Genomic DNA, 25,906 nt, shown 5'->3' on the forward strand with positions numbered 1-25,906 from the left:
GCCTCCAGCCCTGTGCGCTGAGCGCCGGGCCGCTGCAGGCTGCGCGGCTGGGGAGCCCCGAGCGGAGGGGCGGGAGGCGGCGAGGGGAAGCGGGAACTTGAGGGGAGGAAACTTCCTTCCTAAGAGATAACAGGAGGGGTACTAGGCAGAACGCTGACGTGTTTACAGGCTGTGAGGAGTCTCGGCGCCTTGCCTGGCAGCCTTGTTGGCGCGTGGGACCTTGCATGCGGGCTGCGATAGCCCCGCCGCCTGCCCTTCCCGGCCCGCTCAGCTCCGTGCCCGGCTGCTGGCGGAGCTGCTGCTCGCTCAGCCGTCCCGTAACTCTACGTTAGATCACAGCAGCCGTGCTCCTCCTCCATATCACCAGTGCAGCTTTTTCTGCTACTGCCCCGCTGCTGACAAGTAAAGTGGCAGTAGCCGGACACTGAGGAGTATTCAAGGCACCAAAAAGCAGCTCCCGACCCAGCAGCCTTCTAACAAGCCTCCTAACAAGTGGGGAGAATAAATCAGCACATAGTAGGAGACTTTAAGGCCCGTGTGAGGAACTTCTGACTCATCTTGTGTGAGGTTTAGTCAAAGTGACCATGAGATTTGAAGAAATAGGACATTTGGTGTTGAATCTAGTAACAGGCTAGTCCTACGGATAGATGTGCACGCGTTTTTGTGAACGTGAAGCTCAGTGACCTGGGAAGATAATGGAAGATGTGAAAAGGAAACTTAATACCGTGTCTTTAGAGAAGATCTGTGCTGAGTCAGTCTGAGAAATGAAAAGCATCAGATCAGTGGAGATCTAGCATATTGTATAAGTTTTTAAATCTGTTTTCTTATAATTTGAAGACTGATCAAAACTGCGTGAAGCTCTACGCCCTTAAAGAGAAGACTGTGCTAAGAGAGCAAGGACTTTGTTCTTATTTATAAACATGCTGTTTTGACAAGAAGTATAGTAGTGCAGCACTGATACTGGTAGGTACCTGGGGCTAACACTGGTGTAATTATATCTTTAGTTCCATAAGTTAAAAAGACAGACATCGAGAACCTGTTAGACTTATGTTTTTTTCCCTAAATCCACTGAATTATATTCAAGCTCACCTGTCACGGACTTGTTCTTTTGTTGTGTTTTCACTCAGTGACCTCAAAACAAATTTATTTAGAAAGTAAGAGGGTAAAGGGAGAGGGCCAGCCTGTAAGTAAGCTGCTTCATCTCTCAATTTGGGCAGTGTGATGACTCTATTAGGCCACTAACATTTCTAGTACTGGAGTGGATATCAGTGAAGAAACTCACTGTTGATTTGATTCATCTACGTACTATCTGCTTAAATAGGATTCATCTACAGGAGTTGCCTCTGGAAGAAGTTGGTACTCAGAACTGGAGATTGTCTTAGAATTAACAGAACTTTAAGGACTGGTGTGTGTATAGAGGTGGGTTTTTTGTTCAAATTCAGGATTTTCTTGTTAAGATTTGAGAGAGAACCTTTCTTTACTTCTCTGTGCATAAAGAACTAGGTTTAGAAATGCTATCGCTGAATGATTCTGGGCTTAGTGTGGAGTAATGGCATGTCTTTGTGTTGTATGATTGCATTCTGTGCACTCCATGACATTACTTTGATGTTTTGGGACAGCTTTACCTGAAGCTCCACACCTTATATGAGCCAATAGCTAAATAAAACCATAAAATCAGTAGTTGTGCATGGAGAGATGTGTCCAAAGCCAGAGAAGGCTTCTGTCTCTTTACGCAGCAGTTGCGTGGCCCGAAGCAGGGACAAAGTGGGCACCTCAGCACGCTGCTGCTTGCTGACTGGCTTCAGTCATTGCCATTGGGATGCTCTGATGCAGGCAGTGCAGAGAGGCTGCTGCTGATGGACCTGCCCCTGCGCTGGTCTGTGTCCTGCTGCTGGGATTCTTTAGGTCTGGGAAGCTGCCTCTTTAATCTTCCATCTTTTTGCTCAATTTAATGGCAAAGTTAGTGCTTTGATTAAACCAGAAAGGTAAAGGTGTTCAACTGCAGCTCCTGCTGGTTTGGCAAGGGGAAAAGGCTTGTGCTTCTGTTTTATCAATCATTTTATTTAATCAAAATTTTTTTCTTTCTTTTGAATCTGTGAAAACTGATGTGTTTGACGCCTTGTAGTCGATGGAGGGTGGGGAAGCCCAGTGGTATTAAAAAATGACATGGCGTACCACATGTGGAATTCCAGAAATGAGAGAAGTGTCCTCTGATTTCTTCCAGTGGTAACCGATGGTTCAGCAAAGAGCTGAAAATATTTGTGTTAATTGTGACTCTTACCTAGCTCATCTCATAGGAGCTCATTGTAAGTAGTTAGTGCAGTTTCTCTATAGCTATACTCAAGTACAAGGCCCCATCGTCCATTATTGAGTTGTTCCTAGGACCAAGTTGATCTAAAACGCCTTTATCTGCTTTCCCTTCTTGTCTTGTGTGTCCTTTGGTGTTACATACTGAATGATGGGTTGTGCTGCTGATCTTGGCGTGCCATTTTGACTCTTTCTTCTAATTTCCATTACCGGGTCATTTAAAAACATATGTACATATTGCATGGTTTTTGCTTTTGCAGCTGATCTTTCAAACAGTATTTGAGTAGGAAGGATCTCAAATGCATAGAAGCGTTGTGTCATAAGCATTCGTTTTGATTTGTGATAGTGTTGAGCTTGGTTTTGATTCTGTGTTTTACCTCTTTAATTTTCTGCCTGGTTCTTTGAAATTATCTTTGTATGTTTTTGGATTTGTGCGTGGGTTTCTGGCTTTTGTTATGGAGATTTTGTTTTGTTTTTCTTTTAATTATGAAGTCCCCATTGTGCCTTTTCCTAAAATATATTTTGGTATATTTAACCTTCTTGTTTTTAAGGTCAAAGCCAAAGCTGTCTAATAGGAAAGCAAAGATGCAGAGCACCTCCAATTATCTCTGGCTGTTGTCTGACATTCTAGGACAAGGAGCTACTGCAAATGTTTTCCGGGGACGACATAAGGTTTGTGAAGAGTTACCAACAGAAATGAAACTGAAGTTTTTATCCTATCTGGGTAGTGTTATGGAACTGATAAAAAACCGTTAAACATTTAGGCCTAGAGCAAATGCATTTTTCTAACTTCTTTGCACGTAGTTCTTAATATTTTTTGTCTGTTTCTCCACTGAATTTGAGTTCTATTCAGTTACTTCTGAGGATTTGTTTGTGATATTATATATATCTTTGTATTATATATTTGCATTCATATATCTTTGTAAAATACTAATGGTTAAAATTAATCCTTCCACTCTTCAATTTTATGAATGAAACACACCTTGCTTAAGAATTTAAATAGGAATAAAAGTCTTGTCAGTTTCTACTACTTGAGTTTACCTTTGTCTTTTTTAAATTCTCTTTTCATATTTTTTTCTCTGATCTCATACCGTCAGTACAATATTTGTAATGTGTTCTCATCTGATTAAGTTGCTGAAATATTCATCCTTACATCAGTGCTTCCAACATATGTTGGGCACTGTCTTTTGGGGTGATGTGCCTTGAGTAATCAGTACAAAACACTGCATCTTTGAGCAGTTTTGCCATATAAATGATGTACTGCTGGGTTATTGTGTTGTAACCCAAGGAGCTAAAATGACCTTCTTTCTGTAGGTCATTCCATTCCAGTGAATTCTGTGCTATGTCTCCCCAAATGAAGAAAAGCCTAGTTGTGAAAGTGACATTCGCTTACACAGTAATAACGCTGTCAAATAACTGTAAAATTATATACAAGCTACAGAGTTTGCTACAGTCCCCAGTCTATGGGAAGCAACACTGAGCAATATTTTAGCAGTTTACATAGTTTTTTGGGTGAGTGAATTTCAGCACAGCGGTTCCTCTGTAAAGCTTATGGATTTATGGTTGCATCTTTCATCACTCTCACTGTTCTGAGAACACAACTTGCAGCTTTGTGTCAATGGCAGAAAACCTTTACTGAGGCAGCAGCAGCGCATATAAATGTGCTGTACAACTTCCCTAGGTTAAGCACAGGAGGGCTTCAGACTTGAATCTGTCGCACACGACGTTTGTCAGTGTAAGGTTGCTCTTAGAGTGTGTGCAGGGAGCTGCTTTGCCCCAAGAGTTATGCAGTAAGCTGGTGCTGTGGGTGCGTGAGCCTGCTAGGGCTTAATTCCACCTGACAGCTGCAGTCTGTTGCTGTGGCCCTGACTGTGCCCAAGATTTGCTGGGTGGGTTTGAATCTCTTCTGGGTTTTGCATGAGTGGTATGTAGTGCTTGATGCTGCCTTCTGTGGTAAAAGACGATATTACTTGGTCAATATAAGCAAAGCACTAAAGAAAAAGTTGTCTTCTAACTGTAGAAAGTGAAGACTCTTAACTGTAGGATATGCAAATGGTTGACCTCTTGCTGACAGATTATTTTTCATTGGAGTTTGTTGTTCATTCTTCAATGCGTAGCCTTTCTTATGCTAACTATTCTTTTTTTTAAAAGCACTTAGATTTGTGGGGTTAAATCCTGGTTTCCATTTTTCCAGTCTGTTTACTTCTAGCCTACGTTAAACTAAATCAACACATAATTTTTTTTAGGAGAATCTTAACTTTCATTTAAAGCAAAATACAATTTTGAGGTATTTCTAATCTGGTTTAGCTCAAACAACAGAAGATCTCAGAATGTTTGGATAATGGATATGTGCATGTTTACAGTCTTAGGCTTCTGGTTGATTAATCATTGGTTGTTTGCTTTGTTTTTAACAGAAAACTGGGGATTTATATGCTGTCAAAGTATTTAACAGTATAAGTTTCCTTCGTCCTGTGGATGTTCAGATGCGAGAGTTTGAAGTATTGAAGAAACTGAACCATAAAAACATTGTCAAGTTGTTTGCTATTGAGGAAGAGGTAATGAACTGTTGTAGTTGGGAACCAAGGTACTGGGTAATAAGCACAGTACCTTGTCTTGTTGCTTTATCTTCACTTAGATACAAAACAGTTATATTTTTAAGAACAGTAATTTATGTGATAATATAATACTCAGGTCTGACTACCCTTTTCTTTTTCTTTTGTTACTGTTAAAGCAGTACGCTTTGTTTCAGTGTTTAGATACGTTTTGTTTCTTCAAAGCCATATCAAGAAGGTGCTGTCATAAGGCTTACTGTGAAATGGCATTTTTAAGTTATCAGTGTAATATGTAATACGTACTGATAAGATGTAGAAGCATTAAGCAAGGTGAATATAGATAAAATACAGTAAACATTCAAAAATTGGAGATGTTTCAGTAATGCTGGCAGGTTTATGATTTTGTTTTGTAACCAACTGAAATAATGACATGTAGTACTTCTATGAGTATGAATTACAGTGCTAAAACTTGAGACCGATTGACTGAAATGACCCAGATACTGAGACTGCTAAATAAGAAAGGAGGAGAATTGCTGCTGTCTACTCTTCTGTTCTTCAGTTTTTTGTTTGCCCACCTGTTAATACTGCTGTCTACCTTGTAAGGACCTAGAACTCAAGGCTTTCTTCATCTCTGTGTTAGAATATGTGAAATAATATTAAAAACGATCTGCATTTCTTTTCATTTGCATTTCATCTGCATTTCTAGAATGATATTTGTGATTTTGCTACTGATTTGCTTCATTTTTGGAAGTAAGTTCCTGTTCTGCATGTGTTTTCTGACAGTGTTTTCATAGTATTCACGAACTTGTCCTTTGTAATTGTTTTCCAGACAACAACTAGACACAAAGTGCTAGTTATGGAATTTTGTCCATGTGGAAGTTTATATACAGTTCTAGAGGAACCATCCAATGCCTTTGGTTTGCCAGAATCAGAGTTCTTAATTGTGTTGAGAGATGTAGGTACGTAACCTTTGCTCTTCAGCCTTATTGAATTAAACTTGTACTTGTTTAGTTTATCTTTAAATAGCAAGAGATGAGAAGTTTGAATTAATGAAGTATTTCAGCAAATTCAGTTGGCCATGTGGAGTCCTGGAGTGCATGTCATGTTGGTGTAGATAGCTGAATTAAGAAGCAAAGCTTTAAACATTTTTATTTAGATAACTGCCATTCTGTTTGCCAGTTTCAAGATTATTTGTCCCTTTGTATTTGACTGATTTCTAGTGATCATTAATCTCAGAAGAGGAAATTAGGAATAAAATGAGTTTTACCTGTGTCGGCCTGTCGTTAGTAAAACATCTGCCAGTACTTAATGGAAAGGATGCTATTGAGGGCAAGAAATAATGTAAGTTTTCTGATTAAAGAAAAAAGGAAAAATGCTTAGAAAATTTTCTGGTCTTTTTGTCATTTCTCTTCTTGTTCTCACTTCCCAATGAGGAAATGAACATGCGTGTATTCTTAGCTTCAGTTACACGTCAGCATTTATGCAATAAGTGCCAAGATGCACATCAAATTCTGCTTTTCTTTTCTTTTTTTAATGAAAGTGGCTGGGATGAATCATCTCCGGGAAAACGGAATAGTGCACCGTGACATCAAACCAGGCAACATCATGCGTGTTATAGGCGAAGATGGTCAGTCTGTCTACAAACTGACAGACTTCGGAGCTGCAAGGGAGCTTGAAGATGATGAACAGTTTGTTTCTCTCTATGGCACAGAGGAATATTTAGTAAGCCTGTGTGATTTTACTTTCTGCTGAAAAACTGTTTAAAGCTTGGGACCGTTTGTGACAATAGTTGTGTAGGTATAGTTCAGACTGTTGGAAATTAATAACGAAACCCTTGTATTATACTCGTGTTTAGAACTTTCCACCTTCTTTACTGAGTCACACCAGTTCTGACGTGGCAGCAGAATTTTAAGGAATTTCCAGGTCAAATTTCTTTGGTTTCCATAGGTGTAAGGAGTAACAGTATTTTAGTTATGAATATCTTTGTCTTTATTCCTGTAGATATTTTTTCAGTTTGTATTTGAGCTAAGTGGATGATGGTGAGTGTAGTTAAAATTTATTACTTGACACCGTGGTTGAAGAGAGAGACGAGCAGAGAAGCATCAGTACAAGCATCTTAGAAGCAGTTGTCTTCCTGTTGCCTGAAAGTTTTCTCCCATGTGTAGCATTGTAACTGATACACTCCTTTGCTATGGACTTCTTCCAATTTAGCTTTTCTTGCTTCGGTATCATCTGGATGAGTAGTGGTTTTCTGCTTTACTTTGAGGGTGACAGAGCACTGGAGCAAATTGCTGTGAGATATTGTGGAGACTCTTCTGGAGATGTGCAAAACTCAGCTCAGTGCTTTCCTTCGCAACCTGCTGTACAGAACCTGCTTTAGCAGGGGGCTGCACTGGGTGATCTACAGAGGTCTCTTTCCTGGGCAGCCTGGTTTGGTGGTTGGTGACCCTGCGTATAGCACGGGGGTTGAAACTAGATGATCATTGTGGTCCTTTTCAACCAAGGCCATTCTATAATTCTGTAATTCTCTTCTTTGTTGCTGTTATATTCTATATATATATGTATGTATAGTTTTGACTGAATTTTAACATACTGTTGTCAAAACTAGAAGTGCCTAAGAGCACTTCGTGATAATCTGTTGAATAACTTAAGCAAATTCTGTGATGCCAGCTAACTTTGTTTTTTGATTAAAGAATTTGCTGTGAAATTATTGTGGTTTTGTTTTTGACGTTATTCATAACGTGATTCAGCATTCTTTTTATCTACTTTTTTTTCCTTCCAGCATCCTGATATGTATGAGCGAGCAGTTTTGAGGAAAGAGCATCAGAAAAAGTATGGAGCCACAGTTGATCTGTGGAGTATAGGAGTGACTTTTTACCATGCTGCAACGGGAAGCTTGCCTTTCCGACCCTTTGAAGGACCTCGTAGAAACAAGGAAGTGATGTAGGTAATTTAGGTTAATTTTATCTGTTCATAAATAAAAAATATGTACATTAAATGCTTTATTTTTTTTTAAGAAACCCTATATATTTATTGTAAACAGTAAAACGGTGAAAATATTTAAGGCATAATGTTCTTCAAAATTCTCCTTCAACAAGGATTTTAATGTGTGGGGCCTTCAAACTTGAATTAAGCATCAGAGCTCCTCCAGAATACTGGTGTTTTTTGACACGTCTCCTTCACCATTACAGTAGGTTGGTCTGTTGCAGTGTGGTGTGTGTAACTTGAATATTCAAATGAAGTTGCAGTACTCTGAATTTTTTTTTTCATTTTTTTCAGTGCTGCAAATGTTTGTTGTCTTTTTATATGATTGTCTCTCCAGAATGTCTTGGAATGCATACGCTACGCATCAGGTTAATGGTTTTTTTTTAGCAGACTGTTTTGCTTATTTCATGGAACCAGGTACTATAGCTAAAGATAGCAGGTAGCTCCCAAATGCAAAACAGAACTTGTGACAGCGACATGCTGGTTGGAGTGGATTCGTTTTTCGTTTTATTCTAGTGTTCTTCTGTATGTTACATTTAAAAAACAAATCAAGGTGGTAGCTGGAGACTCTGATACTTGTAAAGCTCCTCTGTACTGGTAATGCTTGTTGAGGCTGATTTCGTTTTCTTAGTTTAAGGAACTACCCATGCTTTGGTTCTCCCACAGGCATTCTCATCTGTTTCATGCTCATTTCTTGCTTCTCTTTCAAGCAGGCAGGAGTATGTTTTGTGTGTAGTTCATCCTCTGAGAAAAGAGCAGAGCTGAAATTTTGTTTTGCAAAAAGCCTATTGCTCCTGATTTATTTCATGAGAAGTTTGAGAAATACCAGCCTGCTAGGTACAAAGTTAGACCGTGCTGAATTGCATCCAAATTGCTGAATATTTCCATGTTCCAGTAATTTCTCAAAGCCCACCTCCTGTTCCTTTTTGATCCTCAGGTGACTTTTTAGTAGTTAAATGTCATCCCTTGCCATGAAACATGCTACAAGTTAGTCAAGTGAATTCCAACATTAGAGACTTGGCAATTTGATTTTGATTAATTACTACTTGTGAACAAACTACGGTTTCTTACAGTAGTACCTGAGATTTCTTCTATTTTTTTCTCAAATCCAAGGTAGAAAAAAACTGCTTTTCCAACATAGTTCAAAGCGTTTCCTTTTCACTGTTTGCTATTTTAACACTACTTGGTGTCAGCCTGTAAGTGAAGCTCCCTGATCATTGCACCACCTCAAAACAACAAGCTGGCCTAACATTTTCTCTTGCTTCTTCAGAATTTGTTATTGACTCTGTTAGGAGGGTCAGTTTGCTAGACTTGTGTATAAGAGGTAACAATTTGTTTATGTTGCATTTATAATGTGTTGCAGGTATAAAATAATCACTGGGAAGCCTTCTGGTGCTGTTTCTGGAATACAGAAAGCAGCAAATGGACCAATTGAATGGAGCTGGGAGATGCCTATTTCTTGCAGTCTTTCAAAGTAAGTTTGAACTCACAGAGTGTTTCAGGGCTACTTAATTGTGCTTTTGCAGTTATTTCTCAGTATTGGTCCTTTAGAACAGAGGTCTGACTGTTGCAGTTGTTTTCTCTGAACTCTTCTATAATTCTACATAGTGTACTGATTGGGTCATCAAGTGTTTTTTCTTTCTGTCTTTCCATGCTATTATGCTATTGCTAATGAGCACCTGAGAATCTGAAATTTTATGAGTAGAATAAAGATTATTACTATTCTTATTCTCCCTCAGAAAGGAGTGTGAAGATTTAATAAACCTTGAATTGATGTTCTCTGTTCTCCCTTTCTGAAAGAATGTGATGTAACAAATCCCAAAGGTTAGACAGCAGAAAATGATACAGAAAAACACTTCCAAAATGTACATTTTTTACATTTTCTATTTTTTATCATTTATTGATATTTTTGTTTCTTATTTCAAAATACTCCATAGAAGGAGCAATGCAAGACTGATTTAGACAAAGAATAATTTTTACTGATACCAATATACATAGACACATGTTCATTGCAATATAACCATGCCTCAGTGTTTTATAGGTGATTAACAAATTTCTTCAGCAAACATAATGTTTTAAGATCACGTTGAGGTCAGATTTTCACATCTCCATAGCTCGTTTACCCATATTTCTTATAGAATCATACAGTCTTAGAATATCCTGGGTTTCACAAGAACCCTGATCCACACGGATCGTTGAGTCCAACTCCCAGCTCTACATAAAACTACCCAAAAATAAAAACCTACGTTTGAGTGTTGTCCAAATTCTCCTCGAACTCTGGCAGCTTGGGGTTGTGACTGCTGCTCTGGGGAGCCTCTTTCATTGCCCACCCACTCTCTGATAAAGAGCCTTTTCCTAATATCTGTTCTGAACTCTTCTGAGTCTTCAGCAGTGTAAAACTGTGGGTGTTTTTAAGTACCTTGCTGAACACTTCTTCAAAGCTGTTTTTCATGGTGAAGGGCAAACGAAATTATTCTGTGAAGAGATTATAGAAACAAACTTTCTGAAAGCCAAATATGTTGATCCACAAAGAATGTAGTGTGGAAATCTGTTTTTTATTAATTGTCAATGGTTTACGGGCTGGTTCGGCCCAGTTCCATGACTGGCGGGGCGGAGGGACTTCGCAAAATCCGTGCCTCCGGAAAAAGGGAACGGGGGACCCCAAAATGATGAAAAACAGTGGCAACCATCTGAGGAGAAACAAACTAATTTACTAAATATAGTATCGGAACGCAAGATAACACACCATAATACAACTATACTCAGAATTGAAGCTAATAAATCAAATATAATGAGAGAGGGAATGTCTGAAAGGCGGATAGGCCTCACCATAATGCTGAGGTGAGATGCGCAGTCCGGCTGAGCAGCAGGGAGACGGGAGGAGAGCCGACAAAGAAGAGCGGAAGAGAAAGAGCCCATCAGGTGACCTTGCCAGGAGTTGTATCTCCTCTCTGTGACTGCAGAGTCCCCTGGGGAATGTAGTTCTTCTTCTCTTCCGGGCAGGTACCCAGAACTTGAGCATTAACAGTTAACAGTTAAACTCCCAGTACCCCACGTGATGTTATGATGTGGAATCTCAAAAACTAAAAATCACAAAACCATGACATTAATTCATTAGTTCGTAAAGATAAATTTATTAATTTACAGCATACAAAACTTACCATTTATATGCTTTATTCATGGTATTGCTTAGTTGTTTTCTCTGTTTATTCCAGTATAATCTGATATGTTTTAAATAATAAAGGAAGCCTTTTTTTTTCCACTAGATGTCTATTTAGAGGAATATTTTCAAGTAGCATTTAAACAGCATTTATCGTTGCATGTTTAGACTGCAGTGAAATGGAGCTTTGAAGAAGCTGTCCATGATAACACAGAAGTAGTATCTCTAATCTTCCTTACAAGTCAGATTTTCAAAGTAGAAATGCAAGAAACTTAAATTTGCCTTTTCATAGAATAGTAAAGGCAGTAAGGCAATAGTTTCCCCCTTTCCTCTGCAGATGGTGAGCTGCATGTATCAAATGCTTGTCTGGCCTCATCTCAGTCAAAGTGTGTTTTTGTTAGCACTGGCAATTCACAATTCAAATAATAAATCTTTGCTAACCAAGCCGATTCTGACTGAAAGCAACGCACAAAGCAGCTTGATCAGGAAACTTAACTGGCAGTTACCTCCTCCTAAGTGATAGACTGCTCTAAGTATTGGTGAGATCTCAGTAAAAGATCATTCCCAGCAGTGGTAGAAGATTAACTTAGCTCTAAGATGTAGACTTCTTAAATTGCTTGTCATATTTTTTTCCAGTGTGTATGAAATTAGTTATATATCAAGGAAAAATATGTGATAGTCAAGCCTTAAATGGTGTGTTATAATTGAACAATGGGCATTTTCATTAAACATTTTGTTTTTAAGCAGAGGAAATTTAAAAAAAAAAAAAAGCAGTGGGATATTCTTCAGGGCGTTATAGACCAACTTATGTTCATGAGGCAAGTAAAATGTGGAAAGATCCAAGTTGTTTTATCTCTTCCTGGTGTCCTCTAGGGGTCTACAAGTACTGCTCACGCCTGTCCTTGCAAATATTCTGGAAGCAGACCAGGAGAAATGCTGGGGCTTCGATCAGTTCTTGCAGAGACGAGCGACATACTGCACCGAATCATAATCCACATCTTTTCGCTCCAGCAGATGACCTTGCACAAAGTTTATATTCACAGCTATAATACGTAAGTGTTATTCACTTCATTTATTTGCATTTATATTCATTTCTTTGCTCTTACTCAGGCAAACTGTACTGTGACCCAAAAGCATCAGTGTTACATATATGGTAGCCTTTCCTTGTCAGCGTGTCTGAGAAGTGTGACCTTGTAGTTATTGTGTGTATTCACAGTGCACAGAAATGTGTTGATCATAAAAATATTTCTAACAAAAATAAAATGATTGAAGGTCAATTCAGCAGACTTTAGATTTGGGCTTAATCAGTGACATAACACAGACTTAATCTATGACTTTTTACAGTGATTTTGTGTTCATAGTGGATACCAACTCAGCCCAGGTTTGTCTATGCTAAGTTTTCCATACATCCTATTTACAAAATAATTTTTCACAAAACATGTTCAGCTCTCGCTGTGCTTATCTTGTCATCAAGAAAACAAAACGTGGATAGTCTCTGTGTCTGACATAAAACTCTTACAGGCTTCTGGAGTTGTATTGCTGCAAGTTAGTAGTGATATGGAGTTCACTTCACGACCATAAAGCGCTGATATTAAAAGCTACGAAGTCTGACTTATAGAATGATACAAAAATAAATTCTTTTTCCCTGCCTTACTACAGATAATGCGAAGAATGGATTATTCTTTAATAAGAGAACAGATGCAATTATTTCATCAAATTTGTATATAAATTTCTGGCCTTTTCTAATTCTTCTATTCAGTACGTTGTATTGCCTGAGTACTATTTTTGAAGTGAAATCTTCCTTGTAGCTCTAATTGCTATTTGTACTTTATTTTTTCACTTATTTTATCATAATTTACCTTTCTAATTATTTGTACGCTATCTGTAATATTACGAGGTGACGCTGCCTCCTATGCAGCACTGGAATAAACTGGTCCTTCCTATTTTGTGTTTTTTTGTTGTTGCTTTTTGAAGTCGTACATTCTTGTAATGTATCCTTTGACTGCTGAATTTAAAACACCAGAGTATTCTTGGTCATTTCAATCTCTGCTGTTTCAGGAGGTTAATCTGTCTGTCTCTTAGCTTCAAGTCTGAATTTTGGGTGTATGCTCTTTGACATACAAAATTACTAGATTTTTCTCTTGGAGAGACTATCCATATATTCTTAAGAAATCAGTATGCCTGATGTGCTCGTCCTTCCTTTCCGCTTTTACCAATGTTCAGACTTCAGGGCAAAGCAGGTTTTGTTTACGCAGGCATTCACGAAAGGTGGTGGAAAATCAGAGATAAATGCAGAAGTTTGATGTTTTGTAGGGAACAGCATCTATTTTTGTAACAAAGCAAGCTGGAGTTTTGGGCAGTGCTGCTGTTTTGTTTTCTGGGTTAGATGCTTTATGTATCAAACCAGTACTTAATTCAGTAGAAGTAAAAAGGATTTTTTACTTAAGTAATACAAAATCGGAGTTGTTGAACTGTTGTATTGTAGTGACTCCAACTACTACCGTATATATTTCTTGTATTGTAGAGCTACTATATTTCATGAGTTGGTCTACAAGCAGACAAAGATACCATCTCAGAATCAAGAACTTATATACGAAGGTCGGCGTTTGATACTAGAGCCTGGCAGACTGGCACAACACTTCCCTAGGACTACTGAGGAGAATCCTATCTTTGTAGTAAGCAGAGAGGCTGTGAACATTGTTGGATTAGTCTATGAAGAAGGTATAAAATGCCTATTTCCTCCTTCTGATAAGTACCTTAAATAGTTTCATTTAATTATCATTTTATGTCTGGTATGGCTAAGAGTTTCAGAGATTTATCTTTGAATAACTGAATTTCTAATTAAGCAGTCCAATTAAAAATAAAGCTGAGTATCCAGCATGTTTTTACAGTAAGAGTAGCTGCTTGCAGTGTACCTAGTGCTGTGAACCTGAGTGTGAGTGTGTGTGTGTGGTCAGCCATAGTGGTGCACGTAGAGTTCTGAAGCTGGAAGTTAACAGAATGTACTTCACAGCTGGTTCTATTGTTACACTTCTAAGTGGAAATTCAAGTTCTTCTCTGTTTTATTCCTCATGAATGTGGTTAGTCTTTCTGTTAACAGTGGAGGTCTTAACAACTTAGATTTGCTTAGAAGATAATGCTGAAGAGGAAGAAAACAAAACAAAGTTCTTATGTTTGCATCTATCACTGAGGCTCACAGTGAGCCCAGTGCCAGAGCACTTCTTTATGAGAGATGAGCTGGAGGGCATGCCTTCAGCTGGGAGATCAGTGCTGCTGCTTTTGTAAATACGTCCTACATACTGACTGCTGGGGCCAGCTGGTGCTCACACAGAAATGCTGAAGAGTGGGTAGGGGCACTGTCTGCAGAAGGGTCAGCAGGGCCTTTATATTGTGTCAGAACTCTCTGAAAGAGTCCATGAGTGTGAGAACAAAGGAGATTCAGCTGGTGGAGGTTACCCTGGGTTTCAAAAAGCTATTCAGGAAAGTCCAGCCCTTCGGACTCTCCATGAATGTGAATCATGAGATAAGAAGGAAGGATCTCCCACAGGGCCAAACATGGGACTGAAGAGCAGAAAGAAGTGGTTGGCTTTCACTGTGGAGAGAGATTGTTAGTGGAGATCTGTGTGAAATCTGTGCTGTGCAGCCTGTTTAAAAGTAATCTGAAAAAGATAGTGAAGGCATTTTGCTCTAAGTTTCAAGTTCAATAAGACAAAAGCTGTTAAGGTGTGTGTGAGAACCATGCAATATTTAAAGGCTTGGCAGTAAAACAGATTAGATGAATCTCCGTGTAAATACATATGAAAATAGTTGATGGGGTGGGGAGGGGAAGCAGCTTGAGCTTAATGGAAACACTCTGCTTTACTGTTTTCTACCTTTCTGTTCAGGAAGATCTTAGTGTTTTAATGGATAATTCAATTCAATCATTTGCTCAGTGCTTTGCAGTGGTCAAAACAGCAAGAGGAAAGCTGAGAATGCTCAGTGAGGCTTAAGTCATAATCCCTCAGCATCAGCATACTACGTGCCTTTACTTTTGACCTTTGAGTTCCTGGGCAGTCCTAGGCCTTCCTTCCTCCTCTTTCAGTGGTGATACAGAAGCATTAAAACATATTCTGAGAAAAGCAACAGGGGTAACTTAAAAATTGGTAGAACAGATAAATTTTCAGCTAAGAGAGAGGCGATGAGGGAGCAGAGGAAGAAGATGCCTGAGCAATTTGCGTAGGTATCTGAGCAGCATATAGGATCTTTGTGAGCATTGCTTACTTTCTCTTCCAATAGAAGAACCATAAAATACCAAATTCATTTGTTACAGTGACTGTTTTGTACTTGTATGTGAGGTGCTTCAATTGCACAAAGCATACTTAGATTTTTTTGCTGTAGAATTTGAATGTGAAAGCTTTTAATGGCTTCAGAAGGCTTCTGTGAAATTAATGGAAGAAAAAAAATACTGAGGGTTTCGTTAAACACAGATTTCATCAGATCTCAGGAAGTCCTTGAAACAGATTCTCCCAGCTTCAAACTATCTAAGGGGAAATTAGACTTTTGTCCTATTCTTACATATTTCCTTAAGCTTCTGCTGTTGTCAGCTGTGGGAGAAAACATACTGAGCTGAGTAATAGAGTTATGCTTTTTTGTATGGAGGTGCTTGATGTAGGGAAACAAAATGGGATACTTTTGAAGTTTCTTGCTTCTGACTTAGTTGTGCATTTGAGTTTTAGTAATATTTCTTAAACGCATTAGCATATCTGTTATTTTATTAAGGCTTTTGAAGTCTATTATGGATGATAGGAAATACAGATATTTGGTTTCTGTTTCAGTTCTGCTTCCTAAAGTGCATCAACGTTATGACTTGGATGGGGATGCCAGTATGGCTAAAGTGAGTAATGGTGATTTTTAATGTATACAGCTGTCTCAGATAACGATACTGAAATGAAAACTACTTCATTCTCAGATGAATAATGTTAATAAAACTATTTTTACATGGTAGTGAGAATTCTTACTGACAGAAGTGTATTTGCTAACGAGAGGCTCCAGAAATACATTTTAATAAAGTCAGAGTTTGCATACAAAATAAACTTGTATTTGAAAAACAAAACAGAAACAGCCTTTTAAAGTTCAAATTCTTTGCTACGGCATAGTTTGGTAATGTGAGGAAAGGAGCTTGCCAATTTCAAGTCTTCTAAAACTACTGAATGTATACATTACCATGCTTTGATTTTGTCACAAACACTTATATGCTATGCCTCTAAAATGTGGCTGCTGAGGAGCTTTTTTTTTTTCCACTATGGTAATCCTAAAAGCACCTGTCTCTTTGAAAACCAACCATCTTTCAAATTAATAAACAGAAGGTCATCATTTCATATTATTTAGAATATTTTAAACTGTCTTTTATGAAACTTTGTTCACAATTCTCAGTGATACAGCAAACTCGTAAGGTGAAAGAACCCCTAGCCTTAAAATTGTAAAATAAAATCATTTTTACTAGTTTCTTTTAGTTTATTTCCTAAACTACTGAGGAAATATACTTGTCCCTTTACAGAAGTTAAAGTAAATCCCGAGAGTAAGCGGTGTGATTTTTGCCTATAAGAAGCTTATTTGCATCCCTAACAGATATTTTAGCGTAACTGGAAAAAACTCACAATTATGTTTAGCTCTGCCTCCATAATGAGTATTCCATTATTTCCTGGCTAAAGTTTGGGCAAAATTATTCACCTTCTACTACCAGCTTCACGTTGCTCTTTATTCTCTTTATTTTATCAATCTATGTTGCTTTGTTGTGATTAATTGACTTGAAACAATTGTAAAGAGAATGTCAGGTTAGCACTAATGTTACCTGTGTTTTCCACCAGGAAGTAACACGTATCGTATGTTACGCCTGTAGAGTTGCCAATTCTTTGCTACTTTACCAGGAGCTGATGCGAAAAGGAATACGATGGCTAAAGTAAGCAATTGATTCAACTGCTGTGAACATGATTTATTTTTAATTGTGATGTACCTTGGTTTGTGATTTGCTGCCCTGCAGGGTTTCTTTTTCTCTTTGCATCCTTCTGCTTCTTAGATCATAAGGGAAACAAAGGTTAGTTTTGTTTTTTTTTTTTAATATATATGTTTTATATTTAATAATATAAAAATATTAAATATTTTTAATAATATTTAAGTATTTGCAATTTCACTTTCTCCTGTGAGTAGTTAATTTTCACCCTTTGATAAGATGCATGGACGAGAGTTTTGTATGAGGATTATACTAATGTGTCTCTAAAGGAAAGCAGTTCTTAGTAGCAGTTAATTACTGTAGGTATATATTATTGTATAACTTGATTGCTGGTAAGGTGGCAGTTGAATGGCATTTGTTATAGACTAAGGCTTTGCTTTTTAGTGAAATAATCAAGGATGACTACAATGAAATGGTTCATAAAAAGACTGAGATTGTCATCAGACTGGATTTCTGCAGCCGAAACATTGAAAAAGCAGAGAAAATGTGAGTAGAAACAGTACACCAAATGTATGGATTTTCTTCATCTTTAATGACAATGATATTTTAAGTTATGTACATCTACAGGTTTTTTGCATTTAAAATTAAATCTGAATTAGCATGGCTGTACTGATGCATTGCTTTCACTTCAGCAGATTCATTATCTGTTTTACCCAAATTAGTGTTAATTTTACTCCTTAATTTAGTGGATACAAATAACTGCTATTAAATAGCAGTTGCACACATCCTTTTTCTACTTTCTTCTTAGACATGCTCATTTACTGTTGACTTTAGGAGTTATAGCCTATACAAAAGCTGCAGTATGATGTCATGAGATCAGAGCGTGCAGACAGGGATGCCAAAATAAATTGCACAGGAGAAACTACTTATACCTTTTTTAAGTGCCTTACTATTAAGTCATGTTTGTCTGTTTTGGTTAACTCACATGACAGAGGTGTGCATCGGAGTCTCACCATTATCTACATTTAGGTGTACGGAGTATAGGGGTTTCTTTAGAGCACTATCCTTAAAACTGTCAAAAGCTTATGAAAAGATATATTGATATCTTCTAGAATAAAAGGGACAGGACATCCAAGTTTCAAAGACTTGGAATTCACAAATTCAGAAGAATTGTGACATTTGCTTTTCTTGTCTTCCAAGCTCTAGAAGCAAATGTTTTCCAGTGGTCAAAGACTCTTCTGTCCTACCTCTTTCAAGTACTATCCACAGGAGATGGAATTGCAGCATTGAATTCTCCAAGTTCCATTTTTTCTGTCCAGATTTTTGTTGCATCTCTTAATCTCACTCAGTGTCCAATTCTATCGCTTTTCTTTCCGCTACCTTTTAAAAGTATTTTGTTCAGTCTTTCTACAACTAGCATTGACTCCTTCAGTAGGATGTGTTGTTCTTAGGCAGTTTGATACAAACTTTATACCCTGGCTCTTGGTAAGTTTGCCTAGTAGTTTTTCCATCCACTGGCAGTGTTCCCTGAATGCTGTCTTAGCCACAGGATTTAGTAAGCTTGCTTCCCAGCTGGTCTGAAAATAGAAATGCCCACAAGATAATTAATGCCCACATGTACAGTCATGTTGGAGCTGTTCTACACTTGCAAATTGAATGGCTTGTATGTAGTAATTGTGAATACCAAAGGATTTGTCAGGCTTGATCTATATGTGCCTAACACTTCTGAGTTATAAGGATCTTGCTGTAAAAAAACAACAGCAATGTTGATAACTGGCGAGAGCGTGGTAAACCTTAGTAGCCCGGTTATAAATCACCAGGGCTGTACTACAAACTCCCTTCAAGCCAGTTTATGGTAGCTAACAGCATTGGTTCCTGTTTACTCTGTTTGGGTTTTCAGTATTCAGTATTCAGCCATGTCCTGCAGGTGAATGCCACTTGCTGCTCAGAAGAAATCACTCTCGTTTCTGATATGACTCTGGTGTATTCAGTCAAATCTCAGAGCAGCAGTTTGAACAAAAATTACATTCTTTTGCAGACTGGAGTAGTTCTCTTGTGAATAGAAATTTTTTGTGTGTTTGCACATGGTTTTTCAGCAGGCTTTCAGTTGATTTGACTTTAGAGGACTCTCACAGAGCTAGCAAAAGACAAATCCTCTTGTTCTCTTTTCTCAAGGCTATGCCACAGAGCATGACAATGCAGAGCTTTTATTTGAAAGGTAAACAGAGTATTCACCTTGAGCAAAGTATGCATTGCTTGAAAGTAGCTGAACTGGTTCTAATGGTGTTCTTAGTAAAATGTACCTGAGACTCAGCAGGAAAAATAACCTCCTGAACGATTTATTGAATACTTGAGCTATGGTCATATGGAAAGTATCATTTGCTTGGCCCAGCCTTTAATGTTTGGTAACCCAGCCTTTCCAGATCTGTTTCTGTGGAAGAACATCTTGGTGCACTGATTTGTTGCACCATTGGCTCCTTAAGAATCTTTAGTTTGGTAACTTTCTAGAAGTGATTTGATGAGAAAAATAGTTTTCTGCTGCCTTCTGAATGCAGGTAATGGGAGTATGATAAAGAATTCCTGAATAACAATTCAAAGGTAGGAAAAAATTCAAGGAATTAATTTTTTCTTAAGAAAAACGTTTTCATTTATAATGGTTGCTGTAGGTTGTCTGTCTTTCATAGTTGCTTGATAAATACTGTATTTCATATAGAAGAAGTGGTAGCTATTGTTAATATTTAGTTTCAAAGAATATTTTGAGTGAATCCATTACTCATTTGATTATTTTTTTTATAAACATGCTGTTTGTAATGATCAGATATGAGAATTTGATGCAGATCAACTTGGAATCATCAGAAGTGGATGAAATTCCAGAGATAAACACGAAATTGTTGCGTGTAAGTATTTTACAAAGCCCACGTTATTCTCAAAATGGTGGTCTAGAATTACAAACCAGTAACACAGGTTTTTCTGTATTTTCCAAGTAATTTCTAGACTGCTGAAGATTGTTAAAATGCCTCTGCTGAGAGATACCTTTTTGCAAACACTAAATCCTGTCATTAGTTCACTGTAATGAAAATAGTGTCATCCCTGACAATCCAATTCCATTTACTACACTTAAGTGAAAAATTATAACCACTAAGTGTATTTTTCTGTTTTCTTAAATAATTTTAAACTGCTAGTTGGCTTTCTGATGTGATACACACCCAAGCACTCTTCAGAGTGTTCTGTTTTGAAATTTGTACTAAGCTTCCAGACAAGTGAGGAAAAATTGAAAGTAACTTCACACTTTTTCCCAGGACATCAGTCTATAAAGTTCACTATTCTAGAAAGAAAAAGGTGATTACTGCATTTTTATTTTGGAGGTTTTCTGAACTGTGGGGAAGGAAATATATGAACGACATGTTAGTCATTATGTGAACTCTTAACAAACTAAAATAACTAGTGGAGAAGTAAATAGGGAATTTAGGAAAGGTAAATTCTTACTCTGAAGAGTCTCTCTGAACGAAACCAGGTATTAACTAATGGAAACACCAGCTTCAATGAAGAAAGCTTCGTAGTTCTTTAATGAAGGTCAGTTAAACAAATGGACATTAATGTGCTCAGTCTGTTTTCAGCCTAAATTAATTTTTCACTTGGCCCAGCAGTAAGGTTGCTTGAACTTTCTTGCTCTTACATAGCTCTCCAGCTCTCAGGGCACAATAGAAACAAGTCTTCAAGATATCAAGACCAAACTTTCTCCTGGTGGTTTACTAGCTGACACCTGGGCGAATCAAGAAGGCACACATCCAAGAGACAGGAAGTGAGTAACTGTATTGACTATTTTCATGTAGGTTAATTCTATGTTGAGTTGTAGTCCATAAAGCTCATTAATAGCTATTTGAGTTTGTAGATTGTAGATTGAATATTTTATTATTTTTGTCATTCTAGTTCTGAAAGGCTGCAGACACTGCTATCTTCGATCACAGAAATTTACTATCAGTTCAAAAAAGACAAACAAGAACGAAGTGAGTAACTGATTTGATTCATTTTTAGTGTAAACTGTAATATAAATGGCAGCTCAGTCCTTGTTCTACTTGGATATTTGTGGTAGCAATGAGGAGTTAGTCAGCAACAGTGAATGTGTGTGTAGGCCTTTCTTAGTTATCTTCTTAATGCCCATATGAATGAAACGCTGTTATTAATCTTAGAGATTTGAATTGCAGCAAAGGAGGAGGAAAAAAAAAGTAAATTACTGCTTTTACTTATCAAAACAGAAGGTATACTGAAAATGGGTAAACTAAGTGAAGTTTTACGTAAATACAACTAACAGAACTAAACTAGTAATGTCTCTTGTCTGCTCTGATCCTAGGGCTTCCCTATAATGAAGAACAAATTCACAAGTTTGACAAGTAAGTTTTGAAGTTAACTTTGGGAAACAATTGCTTTCAGATGCTCTTGGTGATAAGCTCTCCTGTGGATTATTGCTGCACATTATATCCTCTTTAAAATTTCTGCCTTAAAAAAGATGTATTTTTAAAAATATCTTAAATACATAGAGTGCCAGCATACTCCAATGTGATGCTTTCTGGCAGTGGAGTTCCTTCACATACATTCCTTTTAAATGCGGATGTTCTTCATCGGAGCATAATTGCCTTATAGAGAACTCCTTTTTGTCCTGTTTGCTATAGAGATGAAAATATTCCAATGGTTATCATGCAACAGTTAATGAAGCAATAGAAGCAGCTGTTAGACTGTACCCCTCAGTATTCCAGTATCCCTTAGTTTTGCTTCCTGATGCAATGCCTGGTATAGCATGGCAGTTCCACTGGAACTACTGTCTGCAGTGCTAACCAGAATTCGGGTTTGTTTTGTTCTCCCGTCTTTATGTGATATTTTTCTTGTCATTACCTTAAGCTAACACAGAACTCCAGCTTATTTATTCCAAGGATATTACTCAGCACAAAGGATTGTTTACGTATGTTGGATGTTCCAAGTATCTGTAGGAGGCAACAAAATAATAAGGGATTCTGTCCTTTCCATTCAGAGTCCCTTTCCCTTGAATATACCTACTCAGATAAATGCTGACTGCAAAAACACATTTGATCAATTATTCACATGCAAATACTTGCAATTTCTTCCTGCCAAGGAATGTTTTTGAGATAATGTCAGTTCATGCAGTTTTTTGAGTTCTCATACATTACAGTGGCATGAATAAAGTTGATCTGAAGGGATTTTAGATCTGCATACTTCTTGTTTGTTGTTTTGAAGGAGGTTCTGAAAGCAGTATGGCACTTTTGTTTCTGTGTTGCAGGCAGAAGCTGTATTTGCATGCTACCAAAGCCATAGCTCTGTTCAAAGATGAATGTGTCAGCAAGTATGATGCATTTCTGGATAAGGCTGAGGACTGGACAAGGCAAGTTTTTTGATTTCTTTAGTATTTGGTAATGTGCATCAGTTTAAAAAAAAATATATATATATATGTATATTAAAAGAAAACTATTACTTTTTCTCATTTAGGAAAATGCTTCACACAAGAAAGCAGTTGCTAGCTCTCACCAAACAATGTTTTGATATTGAAGAAGAAGTATCCAAATACCAGGATTATATAAATGAGGTAAAATTCTTCTAAATTATGTAAAGGCTTTGCAAAAATAAGATTATTTTATGTTGTTTAATATTAATGTTGTTTATAGTGAGTTGTACTTAATGCAGTTGCCTTAAAATATAGGCTTGCATGGATGTAAAGTTTGGAATGGAGTGGTTTCACTGACGACTTAGGAATGATGTAAAGGAAAACTTCATTTACAAATGCTGACTTGGTGTTTGGGTTTTATTTGTTTTGTGTGTGTGTGTGTGTGTGTGTGTGTGTGTGTGTGTTGTGTTTGGTTGTTTTTTGTATTGCTGGCACTACCATAAAAATCTATGCTAGCAGATGTGGGCTCACTGAGAGGTTTTCTGTGCAATTACTATCATAATAGTGAGTGCTGAGAGGATTGTGTGAAAACTCTTATGGAGCATAAAACACTACTCTCATTCAAGATCAGGGAATACACACTCAAGGATTCATGCTAATGTAATGCTGCTGGTGTCGTGAAAGAAAAAGTTCCATTAAAATTTGGACAGTGACTCTGTTGGGTGCAAACTTACCAGAATTACCTCAAAACTGAGAGAATGAGAAAAGCCTTTTTTCTGTGTAACTTTAATGAGGTGTGAACATCAGACTTAGTACTGTGTCCCCATATCAAAACCTAATCTCAGTCTAACCTAAAAGAGCATCTTCTTGCAATCAAGAAGAAAGAAGCCAGTTATTCATTGGAATCCTCTTCCCTTAGGGTGTGTAAGAACATAACTAATAGATAATTCTTCCTCATGAGTTTATTACAAAAGCTTGAGGCACTTAAGAAGATGGAACAAATCAGAAAACTAAACTCGTGTCTATAAAGATCTTGCCATGATGATCTCATGCCTTACTGCTGCAGTGATTTTGTGAAGTATCTCAGCAACAGAGAATTGAAAAATGGAGAAGATTGAGAAACATATATCACAACATGTATGTTAACTTACACTTCCTTTTTATCTATTGCAGTTACAAGATGCTCTGCGTCAGAAAATGTTTGCAGCTTTCACTGGGATGAAACATACCATGAATACAGTTTATCCAAGTTCAAACACATTAGTAGAAATGACTCTTGGGTGAGAATTTATTGATTGAATGGATGTCATATTCCGTACCTATTAGACAGATGGATTGAAAAGAATGCTTACAGTTGGCTGTGTGATTGCTCTGCTAAGGCTAAGAATGATACAGTTATTGCAGAAAAAAATAACTTTGTACTGCTGAAGCAGCAGTATGGATTTGGAAGTGAGTAAAGGACAACATTAATAATTATCCATGACTTTCAGTAAATAACCAACCTGATGCGTGTCTCTTATTTTGTACGTAATGACAAGTTGCTGAAAGTTTTGTGATGGCGAGTGATTGTACTAGACAGCTGTCTATAAAAATTGTAATCTTTCTTTTGCTTATTCTTACTACAGGATGAAGAAACTAAAGAAGGAAATGGAAGGAGTTGTTAAAGAGCTGGCAGAGAACAATCATATTTTGGAAAGGCAAGCAATTGTTTTTCATTTTGGGGCTGTTAGTAGGAGCAAGATTAATTCGGTACATTTTGTAGATCAAAAATGCAAACTAAGGGACAGTTCTGTGATCTAACAGTAAATAAATGTTGACCTGCTGATCTGAAGTGCAACAAAAAGCTTTTCTTCACAACTTTGAAACATAGCTGTAAAAACATTCTGACATAGCAATCATGACATTTTTTAACGTCACATAGGTCTAGTTCATAGAAATACTTGTTGCACAGAGAGGTTAATTCCAAATGTAAACGTAGTGTTTTTACAGCAGCTCAGTATGTTCTTTTAACTTTTTCACTTTTAGATACCATTTTTAACAAGTGTGGAATTCCATCAATGTGACTCAATGATTTAGCAGTTTTCAGATTGCTTAAATATAATGAGGAGTTTTCATCATCACGTATGGAATGCTTATGCTTTTTTTCCTAACTGGTGATAAAATACATGAAAAATAAATTATACTCTTAAAAGTTTCAGGTTAAATTGTTGGTAGAGCTGAGCTTAGCTTCAAGATGAATTTTTTTGTTCCCTACCCAAGTTCTGTACTTGAAGCATAGTAGCCTTCCTTCTGTCTTGTTGTCAGGTACAAAAGTTAGATACAAATGCGTGTGTCAGTATGTGACAAGGGAGAGGAAAAGCCCACAAGTAAATTACAATGAAGTAAGGATTAATTGATTCTGTGTTTGATCTATTAAATCACCTAAGAATACACTGTTTTTCCTTTTAGATTTGGTGCTTTGACTGCAGATGGTGGCCTGAGGAATGTGGACTGTATCTAACTTTCAGAGGACCTGAAGAAGATTTGTACATTTTTCAAAGGGAAAAAATACTGTTGGGACATTTAAAAGCAGATAATAAATCTGTATCCAGTTTTTTTTCTCTGCAACTGTAGTATTAAAAAAAAATGTAAATATGTATAATATGTAAATATAGAGGAAAAATATATCTTTTTTTTGTCAGCGTTTAGGAAAGAATTAATTCTGGCAGGGAATTTAATTCTTGGAGGATTTCTGACGTAGTCCAGAAGGCAAAAGTGTTGTTGGTGAAGTTGACGTTTGTTTGGTTTTAATATTGCCCCTTTTTCAGAATGCAGTTTACTCGTTATTGCAAGAGTAACCTACGGAAGTCTAAAAATTATGATTAATCTTTAAAGGGTGTCTTGGATTTCCTTTAACCACTCACAACAAGAAAGACATCGAGGCCCTGGAGTGTGTTCCAGAGAAGGGCGGTGAAGCTGTGAAGTGCCTGGAGCACAAGTCTTATTGGGAGAGGCTGAGGGAGCTGGGATTGTTCAGTCTGCAGAAGAGGAGGCTCAGGGGAGACCTTATTGCTCTCTACAATTGCCTGACGGGAGGTTGTGATGCAGTGGGGACCAACCTCTTCTCCCATGTAACAGTGATAGGACGAGAGGGAACGGCCTCAAGTTGTGCTCGGAGAGGTTCAGGTTGGACGTTAGGAAATACTTCTGTGAGAGAGTGGTGAGGCATTGGCACAGGCTGCCCTGGGAGGTGGTGTAGTCAGTGTCCCTGGAGGTGTTCAAGAAGCATTTAGATGTTGTACTGAGGGACATGGTTAGTGGGAAATACTGCTGATAGGTGGATGGTTGGACTGGATGATCTTAGAGGTCTTTTCCAATTTTGGGGATTCTATGATTCTGTGATTCTTTTACTTTGGAAACTAGCTGAATGACTCTAGTCATCCCAAAACAGGAGAGCTGTTCTAAGTAAGCTCTCTTAAAAAAGTGTGAATGGAGACTAAAAGCACAGACAGGACAGAGTGGAAACACATTTGTCTTTTCTTCATGTGCATACTGTTAGTTCTCTTCTATGGGAAAATAAACTCACAGTTATTTTTTTT

At 37.5% G+C, this 25,906-nt stretch overlaps 1 protein-coding gene across 1 annotated transcript; it reads left to right on the forward strand.

The window, feature by feature from the left end:
* The first annotated feature begins 36 nt into the window (after window positions 1–36).
* On the forward strand, window positions 37–24,921 carry TBK1 (TANK binding kinase 1). Its single transcript, XM_019613012.2, is given in 23 exon segments — window positions 37–963; window positions 1,335–1,419; window positions 2,859–2,979; window positions 4,722–4,862; window positions 5,689–5,818; window positions 6,400–6,581; window positions 7,642–7,802; window positions 9,208–9,318; window positions 11,878–11,957; window positions 11,960–12,056; window positions 13,529–13,725; window positions 15,819–15,877; window positions 16,851–16,942; window positions 17,378–17,479; window positions 19,752–19,830; window positions 20,614–20,735; window positions 20,864–20,940; window positions 21,285–21,324; window positions 22,227–22,328; window positions 22,433–22,529; window positions 23,502–23,608; window positions 23,954–24,025; window positions 24,777–24,921. Coding segments are annotated over 21 exon segments (2,187 nt in total). The 5' UTR covers window positions 37–963; window positions 1,335–1,419; window positions 2,859–2,892; the 3' UTR covers window positions 24,829–24,921.
* Window positions 24,922–25,906: the final 985 nt, after the last annotated feature.

This window comes from Meleagris gallopavo, chromosome 1 (assembly GCF_000146605.3).
Source record: "Meleagris gallopavo isolate NT-WF06-2002-E0010 breed Aviagen turkey brand Nicholas breeding stock chromosome 1, Turkey_5.1, whole genome shotgun sequence".
NCBI lineage: Eukaryota > Metazoa > Chordata > Aves > Galliformes > Phasianidae > Meleagris > Meleagris gallopavo.